The 11228-nt window shown below is 29.6% G+C and overlaps 1 protein-coding gene across 1 annotated transcript; it reads left to right on the top strand.

The window, feature by feature from the left end:
• The first annotated feature begins 804 nt into the window (after positions 1-804).
• Positions 805-8336, top strand: LOC132729991 (neuropeptide receptor 15-like). The gene is made up of 2 exons (XM_060715828.1): positions 805-1948; positions 6852-8336. Exons 1-2 carry the CDS (start codon positions 1569-1571, stop codon positions 7585-7587), a joined length of 1116 nt encoding a protein of 371 aa, XP_060571811.1. The 5' UTR covers positions 805-1568; the 3' UTR covers positions 7588-8336.
• The last annotated feature ends 2892 nt before the right edge of the window (positions 8337-11228 follow it).

Raw genomic sequence — 11228 nt, forward strand, 5'->3', positions numbered from 1 at the left:
TTGAATGACAACACTAGGATCAATTTTCCCACGAATGAAATCATTGTTCTTTCAGGGGGAAGTAAAAGGTATTTCAAAATTAAAATATTTTTTTCCGTCAGTGCAATAAGTATTTTTATTAGATTTGATTATAATTATTATTTGCTTCAGAGTTATACCTTAATCAAAGCTGTAAATCTACATGAACAAACAATGAAAAAACAATTAAATATTTTATACGTTAAACATGATAGATAAACATGATTAAGAAATTTTACACTGTATGTGATTTCTTGTTAAATACCAATTGGAATGATTTGCACGTACACTTCAAACTTGATACTTTTTCATTGCTTGCACGTGCTTTTTAATTAAATTTACAATTATAGATGCTATTAAGGAAAGAAATCCATCAAATTTGAAACATAATAGAAAATTTGAAACCTTTTCATTCAAATTGAAATTACTACGATCATGTTCATAAAGGTCATTATATTTGTTATTCTATGTTAAATTCAATTGTTTGTTTTTTTTAAGTATACAAAGGCAATTAATCACAATATATAATTGCCATTCTCGATTTCTATCACGACATTTACTGAGTAAAACATTAAAATTACTTAATGAAATTCCATTTACAATAACAAAATGTTTCCTGTCACGCTTATCAAGGATATTTCTTCCGGAATGTCCTTCAATTACCCATGGTCATACATGTTTTTATTGTAGAAATCAGAAAACAAATAATAGGTTTGAATGACGATACAGAGGCTTGCTTGTCTATCCACAACACGCAGATCGTATATTGGATTCTGTCTTGCGCTAGAAGTGGAAAGGCGGAAATTGTATGAGAGATTGTAGATTTCATTAAAGCTCCGTGTTAAGGAAATTGACGATCATTTAAAGATAAAATTTTATGACGATTGTCAGTGAATCGAGGCAGTAGTGCTTTTAGAAGACTTAATTGTTTTGACATTCTAACGTAAACAAAAAACTGGCTGTAATCATGAGTTATTCTAGTCGTGTTATTACATCTTAATAGCCTTATTTGTTTTAGCAAAATTGGACATTTAAAATACGAATTATAAATGCAATGTTTCAGAGCACGTAAACAGTTATACCATCGGACGTATTTTAACAGAATTTAATTATTATTATTACAGATTAAAGTATATATTATATCGTCTTATAATCATAAAAAATACAGTTATAATTATTACGCATATAAAAGTGGGGACAAAATCATAATTCGCTTAAAAATAAAGACGTTTTCCTTACATTTGGCTGTTGAAATTTAATTTCAACAAAGAGGAACTTTGATCAAAGGTACATGGTTTTTAATGATAACACATGAAAAAAACGTACAATCATTCCGAGAAAAACAATTGATAAAAAATGGAAATAAAGATAATGCATTGAAAATTTCCGTGAACTAATAAGATTAATATTATGATAGTATTTCTTGTTTGGATGACTTCTATGAATAATTTACGAAATACTTTAAAAACTTGTTAAACGTTTAAATAAATAAACAACAACAACAAAGCAACAGCAACAAAACAACAAGAACAAAAAACAACAAAAAGAAGATGGCATACATGGATCCTAATGTAACAAATTTGTCGGTGTCAAAAACCGTAGAAAACAACGAAACAACGCCAACAGAGGTTGTCATAGTTTGCTCCTTAATATTCATTTTAATTGGCGTCATTGGAATTGGCGGGAATTTGTTAGTGATAATTTCTGTGATGTGCAACAAGAAAATGAGGACGTCAATGACTAATCTACTGATAACAAACCTGGCTTTAGCCGATCTTATTATCATGATATTTGGTATACCCGAGATAATTGAGTTCATGAAGAACAATGGATGGACAATGAATTTATTGGCGTGTAAAATAAATCGCTACATACTTGTGTCGGCTTTGTACGGGTCCATACTGACGTTACTGGCACTTTCAGTGGAGAGGTTTGTGCTTTTGTTATTAAGATAGCTTATTCAGAAGTAAAAGAATTTCCAGTTGGTAATTTATAAGTCATTATTTCATATAAGAATTATATGTAAAATCAAAATTTAAAGAAGTCGAATGACTTTGAAAAGTGTGCTTTCATAAAAAAGAGCCAATGTTTATCTCTGAATTTTTTTGTACGATACGAGTGACTTTAAAGTAAAATTTAATTAAAATTAAAAAAACAAAACATTTTAATTCTTAATATTAAATGGGACAAATAATTCATAAAAATATTATTAATACAGTATGACTGCCTTTTGGTATTCTTAATGTTCTTTTTTACATACATCAATATTTTTATATGAGAAAAAGAAATAAAAACATCAACTTGAAGGTAAAGAAGAAAAAAATATATTTAAACAAGCTATTTGGATTTCTTTTCTCCGTTTGCGCTCATTTGTTTTCCTTAAAATTTAAAAGAAATGATATACAGTTTGTTTAAATGTTTGATTCTGCCTAAGTCGGTGCTAGGGGGCGTAAAATATAACTTGCACTTACCACTGATGGCCAAGATACTGCCCGATACGACTGAGATTGTAATTGCTTTTCAATTTTGTCATTTGTGATGTTATTTTTAAAATTCATTTCTATTTTCTTATTAACAGCATTTACCTTAATACTTGCTGTCCGGTATGTTCGCTCGCACGTACTGTTGTACGTGTGTATGATTTGTAACATGTATCTTTTTAAAATTAGGGGAAACAACTGTACTGTATGATAATGTTTAATCAGTTCCTTCATTATACAACGCCAAAATTACAAGAATTTGTCATATAATGAGTACAACCAAATGTTAGAGTCTTAACCTACAACACAGAAACTGGTGTAAAACAATAATCTACCAACTCGTATATGACTGACTTGTTTCTGCGCAAAAATAAAATTTGAAATCGAGAAAAATATGAAAAGGTAAACTATTAGTATACGATACTAATATCATCGCGTCAGTGTTTAATTTTCTTAAATACAATTATTGTTAAATATACTTTTTCATTAAAATCACCTCTGTAAGACTTTCCATGTTTGAATTCTCTATAATTTTTCTATAACGTTTACTAGCTGTCATTTAAAATATTTCTACTGACTTTAATTTGCTATTTTGTCATATTTTGTTTTCTGTTTAAGTTACTATTATGCTTCTGCAGAAATGTTGCGTTTGCTGACTTCATCATCTTGTTAACGCACACGGCAAGCATTTATTAACGTCAGTGATACAATTTTTCTGAAGTAAAGTAGACGATTAATTTGGTCTTTAAGCGTTTTGTCTGGCCATTATGAAAGCCTATATTGGCCTGAATTAATTTCCTAAATTACCTGATACGCCGAACAATGACGAACAATCTAGAGAATACAGAACATATTCTGTCATTTATGCTTTGTCAATTTGTAAAGTGATTATTGTTACAGAAAGCTTTTATGTACTGCCAATAAAATGTGTAAAGGTATAGGCGAAAAACATGAATCATTGTTAAGTTGGTAGACTGATTAATATGCCATGTTCCAACTTGATATGTCCGGTCATATCAGGTTTAAACGTATTCAATACATGTCAACAAAGGCACAGGTGCTCATAACCTGTTGTCCGTTTTTAACTCTTAATTGGTTTTTGATTAGAAAAGATACTTTCACGCGTTTACTACTCAATCGTTTATCTTAGAAGAGATACTATATAAAACATAATTCCTTATAACGTCATTGGAGATATTTAAAGATACGACAGCTTTTAGCTTCAATGCTACATTCCTCGCATAAATTGAAATTGTTCTACCAAATATATACTCCTGACCATTTGTTACATTGTAAATTCTGTCTTTCTCATTTGCTTTGGTTGATATTTAATTTTCAATTTAGCAACAATGAATTTATGATATAATAATATTGAAGGAAAAATATAATTTGTTATTTTTACCATTTCTCAAATGAACTGACATAAATTATATGTTGACATGAAATCATATTTCTTGCTTTTCAATAGTAATCTTACTATCAAACTAATATGTTTCTAACTTAGGGTGTAATAAGATATTTTAAAACATTTTATAATTTTATCATGAAATACCTTTCAAAAGGTATCTTCTTCAGCAACGAGACATAGGTATGGGTGCATGTAAAGTACTTATTAATAAATATTAAATTAATTTTAATAAATAAGAAAAATATGCTATAATTCTTGTCAGATTAAAATGGAGAGTTATCAACGTACTTGTATGACAAATACAATAATACAAACCCAACTAGAAAAGTTTTACTAGCATTATTAAGCAGTTTCAATACCAAGATTTTATTATAACTATATATGATTATTATCATAGTTAAGTTAATGAATAATTGCAATGTTCTCGTTAATAAGAAAAGGCATCGCTTCATTCCTTATTCCTGCTTTGAAATGCATTTTGTAACATTCAAATTTCATGAAATTGTAACTATATTTTTTAAGATGATGGGATAGATTGAGAGGAGGAACTGAAACTGTGATTATTTTATGTTTTGAAAAATAAATCATAGAAATCATATTCCGAAATATAACATTTACTTTTATGAAATGATTGTTATGCAGAGCTATTTAGAAAGGAAAGTAAGTAAGGGAGTAAATCATAATTATAATATTTCTTTATTTTGAAACACTCAGACGCCAATATGACGTCATTATTACTAAAAGTACAACCATTGCCAATAACAGAATTAATATACGTTACAGAATGAAACTAAATAAACTATGTTTTAATGTTTAATTTTAGACTATTTTCATATTGTACATATGTAACGTTGTTTTTTTATTGAATAACTGTGCTATCTAATCTACATACAGGACTCTGTAAATAAATAAAGTAACCATGTTTTGTTTTCTTGGAGAAACTTATGTTTAGAGTATAATGAAGGCCATATAAAATCTTAAAATGGTCTTTTGTTAATGGTCAATTTCAGTATAAGACGTGTCTGAAAAAGTAATATAGGCTTACAATTGTTTGTATTGTACCATATATAACCAGTCAAAAATTTGTATTACTTATAACATATTGTTTGTTTACCATTTGTTTATTTATTATTTGAAATGTTTTGATAGAAATAATTGTTCTGTGTACAATCTATGTGTTATAGCTGGATATCGCTAATATACTAGACTGTTTTAAAAATTAAAATGTGAAAACTTCATGTCTCGAAATAAGCTATTCAAGAAAATTAAACATCATGGAAAATGAACATTTTAAGAAAAGTGAAATGATTCAAGACGCAAGTATTAATTAACCTGCTATGCGCTATTAATAACCGATATTGCAGTATCTATTACCATATTTCTGTGTGATTAACACAGTAATAGTTTGTTTTTGATTATTTTGACATAGTTTGGTACTTTACGTGGATTGTTAAATTGTAAATGCTGTTTGCAATCATGTATAAATCATTTTCTTCACATCACACTATTTTACTCTTAAATTCATTTTCAACCATTTTCATATATAAACATAAGTATAAATCCGTGACTTTAGCGGATCATAGAATAAGCATTATTAAAATGATTTCTAAATTGAAATGAAATAATTTAGAGTCGGATATACTAATAGTTTAAACACTGGTGCTTCTATAATACAATTAAAAACGATGATGATGATGATGAAAATAATAATAATAATTATAATAATAATAATAATAATAATAATAATAATAATAATAATAAATATTTCAAAACTTTCACTGTAAAATTAAGTTTGTTTTGTATACAAAGTATATAATTCGTACATTCGGCGTTTATTTAGATTTTGTTAGAAAATAGAACCTATTCTTAAGGAATGATTTCTTGTGACATTTAATACGTGTGACCTACATTAAGATATGTAAAATGTGTCATTTATTTTAACATAACACCGGATATAATTTGAACGGACGACTGGTTTATATCAGATAACGACATTTATCAAGTTGTTAACGGGCAAAATACGTGATTTTTCCTGTCAGGCTTTAAAATTGATTCCAAATTAATACGAGTGTTTCTCTTAAAAACCCAATCTATCCAATCCATTCTGTAATTAGGCGTTAAAGATTGATATTTATCAGAGAAAAACTGTCTTTCCTTCGGAGGATAAAACAATTGCCAGATCATTTAAATGAACGCTTAATGGTCCAGGATGATTATTTGTTATTCACGTCGTTTTTTTAAACTTCCAGAACAAAACTGGGAATAAGCACCTTAATGAAATATCCCCTAAAAACGTGTGAAAACTCAAATGGCTGTGTAAAAAATGAAGTCATTTTGCCAAAAAGGGAGAGAGAAAAATATATCACTAGAATTCACAAATAAGATCTTTTGATATAATGATAACTACAAAACTACAACATGAAAGATAATAAACCTCCATACCATTATTTTTTCAAAGTGTTTGGTTTTATTAGTTGAATTTTTATGCCGAATTTAACACATTTTTAGTCGAGCCACCTAATCGGCTTTCTCTTGATAAGTAACAGTAATTTCAGATACCACCATAAGTGACAAACTATTCATTCAACATAATCTCTGAATAAGGAAAGAAAGATTTATAAAGAAAATATGGTAAAAAGTTATCCCGGCTACATACAAACCGATCAATCCTGCTTCAAAATAATCTGGCTTTGAGCTCCAAGTCGATGCCGCACCGAATAAATAGATAAATAAATAAATAAATAAATAAATAAACAACAAAAAAAACAAACAAACAAACAAGTAAATAAATAAATAATAACAATTAAATACCATTAGAAATTATTTTAGTCTTTATGAAATTTTGTTGTGATTAATGCTTCGGAGGTATCACTTTTTTCCAGATTTTTTTATTCTAAATGATTTTATATAAATTGACATTTTAACATTTTTATTTTTAATTTCAGATACATAGCGATTATTCACCCGATAAAAGCTCACATATTTTGTAACAAAAGAAGATTAGCGGTGGTACTTGGATGCATTTGGCCTTTTGCCTGGATTGCTGGGTTACCTACTCTATTGTTCAACAAACTTGACCAGAGTGGACCGGACCAACGCTTAAAATATTGTATGTTACAATTTCCTGGAAATCACCTGGACGTTTTCCTCGTGTTTAAGTACGTTGAGTCATTATTGTTTTATTATATACCGCTTGTACTTCAGATCACTTTGTACTGTAGAATTTCGCGACATCTTTTCATAGGGACAGACCGGTTGTATAGGATAGTCCATACGAGGGACCTCAATGGAATGCCTGCCGAAAGGTTCTCCGAGGCATTACAGGCAAGAAGAGGTGTTGTGAAAATGCTTATCCTCAGTGTCTTTGTATACCTATTCAGCTATTCCCCGCACCAGTTCTTACTTATCTGGAATACATTTGCACCAAAAACATTTCATGAAAATTGGACATATCTGGTATTTACAATGATCATTGCCTACGTCAATTCGGCCGCTAACCCCGTATTGTATAGCATTTTCAGTCAAAACTTTCGTCAGTGTTATAAACAGTTCGCATTTTGTGCCATAGGGATGCGCAAGGAAGAGAGTAAGGCAAGGAGCAGACCACCTTCTACTAACATTCACGGATCTCCAAAATTGTGGCGACATATGAGTACAGCTACAGCGTCAACGAACGTATAGATGAACAAGTCCTTTCAAACTTGAATATTTCATTTTTAACCCTGTGAAAGAAAGTAAAATTATTGCTGATAATTGAATGACGTCAATTTTGATTTTGTGTTTTTCTAAGTCAGGATTACGTGGAAAATTGTGTAATAATCTATGTTTTATAAATAGTCTTGGTCTTTGTCTTTGGTCTTTTACATATTATGTTTTAAATTGATTACATATAAAACAAAGTGCTACAAAGTAGAGCGACATTAAATTGATGCGTCACCAAACGAAATAATTTTAAGAATATCTTTGGTGTGAAAGTCAGTTACAAAAGTGTGATTATAATGTCATAAAGACAATATTAACGACTATAATTGATCTTTTTCAGTTTGTATTTGTATTGTAAGAATATTTCGCATTTGATCTTAGCATTCTGTACCTTTAGGACAGAGCTGGTTTCTGTAAAATGTTACCCTGTACTTCATTTCAGTGCTTTTTGTATGTTTCCCTTCCATTCAGTAAGATAACTGATTCCAAACCTTCCATTAGAGGATTGAATACGCAATTATAGTCAGTACTAGGGACCGTGATTCCTTCAAAATTCAAGAGACGCGAAATTTCGACAATTTGGTTTTGTTTTTATTGCTACCTAAGCACCTTACATTTCAAAAATTGTTATTGAAATGACAACAACGTGTATATCTACGTACATATGATGTAAATAAATTTGTCTTATTTTAAGAAGTTTCTACAGTTTATCAATGTATTCCTGACATAATAATGTTCGTATAATTCATTCTTAATAAAAAAGTCGTGAATAAAAAATAAATAACCACCTCTTTACTTAATTAAATAATCATAAATGCAATGTTACAGAGCTGTACTCTTTTTATTCAACATTTAAATGCTGTTAAAATAAGTGCAGATAAAAATTCACAATGCCGGTGGGACAATGGTTTGTTAATATTTATCTATGGCTCTCAGTTTCATGTTCTTATATGAAAGACAAGATCAACAAGGAAGGGTGACATTTGATGAACGCAACCCCACACGACCCAACAACACAGAAGCACTGGTAAGGAGCATAGCAGAACACCAAGCAAAAACAGGACAGGGCACAAGGCAAATCACGGACGGGATGTGAATTGAAAAAACACCGAATTAACAGGAGTGATAGAAAAACCGAAATCAAAGACGATGGTTAGTTAATAGGTCTACAAAAGTAAAGGGGTGTAGGGGAAGTGACTAGATGCCCGGGGAGCGTGTGTGTTGGGAAGACTTGGAGAAAAAACTAGAGAAAATGGAAGAAACTTACCGTAAACTACACAACCATACTATTAAATATGGAAAGGAGTCGTTCCAATAAAAATCCAGCATTACAATACCTCCTGCAGCAGTAGGGCAACAAACAAAACACATGAGAAGGGCAAAAGAGGCAAGTACAGGGCGTAACAAACTCTCAATCAAGTCAATCATAGGACAATAAACAAATTAAACCTTATTATCTTAGCTTTGTGCTAAGGATCAAACCTGACGACTGGTCAAAATTAAAACAAGCTTAGTGATTTAACTATTCAGATAAACGTATGTATGCGCGACATGAAAAAACCTCAATCTGAATTGGAATGATGAAACAGTTTTTCGTTATCGAGATGAAACATATTTTCTTATGTTCACCGACCTTTTCTAACGAGAAATAGCATTGCTTTTTTATTCTCATTTTTCAACTTTTATCTTGATAAAAACAGAAATAAATCACGGTTTTCGAATTTAAAATCTTGATGAAAGAAATTTTGCAGACCTTTTTAGGTCCCTTAGCTCAGTGTCTAGTCGCTATTTTCACCAGAAGGTCATAAATCATGTTATAAATTGTATTTCAAATTTGCAAGATAAATTGCTCGTAGTCTCTGTTTGACTTAAAGCATAATGACTAGTCAACAAGACGATAACTCTGTGGTTTATGGATTTTAACAGTGCATTTGTAGTACATCTTATAACATTCAAATCCCCTGACGCTACTGTTTTCAGAGGATTTAGTCTGTTTATAAAGGGCATACCATTTGCATCTGCAGGATACTTAAAAAAAAGTTTTTAAAGATGCACGCAATAGTTTAAGCTTGGCATGAAATGACATTCAAAATGTCAATCTTTTTAAATTGTAGACACTTTTTGATTTAAGTTGCAGTTGTTTGGAAAAGTGCCAGTAGGATACATTTTATGAATGTTTTGCTGGCATGCAATGATTTAACTGATTATCTTTAAAACACATGGGCACAGCTTTAAATAAACCAAATTACACCATAAAAATAGGCCGTTAAATTATGTAGAGGACTGAAACAATTTTAAAAGCCGGGAAAAAAAATATAATATAGGTACATCTTAAAGAACATTTAATGAACCATTTTCAAGATTCAAGATCTATTTTAGGTTATGTTTGCTAGAATGGCTGTTGTTTTCTTATCTTTTTTTGTGTTGAGCTTAACATGAAATGATTCATTTAAACACAGAAAACAGACTAACAAAATCTCAGTTTTATAATCGTCATATGCCTTTTTCCAAAGGGACGTGTACGTAACACGTACAAAACGTACATTGATGTTTTGATATAAAACAATAGTAGAATATCAATTAGATGTATCCATACAAGCAATTACAATTGAAATCAGTTCAAACTTCCAAGTTATTTAATTGGCGTAAGCCTACTGGTAAGGGATCCATTGCTGTATTTCTCATTTTCTTCATATAAATACATCAAGGAAACCCTTATAGCAGAACAACTGAGAAGTTTTTAACTAATTTCAGGTGAAGTTGTTGTAACAAATACATGTAACAGTAAAATCATTTTCTCGTTTTGAAACTGAGAATTTTATTTATAAATCTCAAAATAAACTACATCAAGGAAACCCTTATAGCAGAACAACTGGGGAGATTTTAACTGATTTCAGTTGAAGTTGTTTAAACAAATACATGTAACAGTAAAAGCATGTTCTCGTTTTGAAATTGAGAATTTTATTTATAAATTTCAGAAAAAAACGTTGTACAATACAAGACGCTTTAATTTAACAATCATGAAATCATACCATTTATCTGATGATATGTTAAATGAATTTAAAAAAAAAAAAACAAGAAAAAAAAAACAAAAACAAAAACATTTCACTCACGATAAGCTTTACATTTACTTTCAAAAGATTTTTAATTTTAATAAGATATCCATTGTAATTCTTAAAGCATAATAACAATCATCATTTTGATAAATATAATTATTCATTATTCTATTGCAGTTGCTGTAATAATCTCGAAATATGTCTCTTAAGCGGCTTTTAGTTACATAGTAAAATGATTATTTGATTCCATTACTAAAAGAAATGATTTTGCAGTATATTTTCATCACAAAAAAGAGATTATGTTTTGATTTAGTCATCAATGGGTTACTTATCCCTTTTAATGAATTCAATAATGGCTAAAGGAATTATATGGTATATGCTGCTCTTTTCTAATCCATGCATAAAATATTATATTTTCTGATATTAAATTTATTTTTTAACAATGTGTGAATTGATATTAGATAAACCAATTATTATTTGGTAAATGATTTTTAAGTGTAATGAAGTACCATATTTCAATAAATAATATAAACAATTTGTAAAAACACAACGACCAAATTTTTC

This window comes from Ruditapes philippinarum, unplaced genomic scaffold (genome assembly GCF_026571515.1).
Source record: "Ruditapes philippinarum isolate M1 unplaced genomic scaffold, ASM2657151v2 ctg665_1_1_1_1, whole genome shotgun sequence".
Taxonomy (NCBI): domain Eukaryota; kingdom Metazoa; phylum Mollusca; class Bivalvia; order Venerida; family Veneridae; genus Ruditapes; species Ruditapes philippinarum.

Excerpts from the sequence above, each read along its gene's own strand:
- LOC132729991 (XM_060715828.1), top strand. The coding sequence starts at position 1,569 with ATGGCATACATGGATCCTAATGTAACAAATTTGTCGGTGTCAAAAACC. Across the intron at positions 1,949-6,851 it reads CTGGCACTTTCAGTGGAGAG|ATACATAGCGATTATTCACC; the intron begins GTTTGTGCTTTT and ends TTTTAATTTCAG.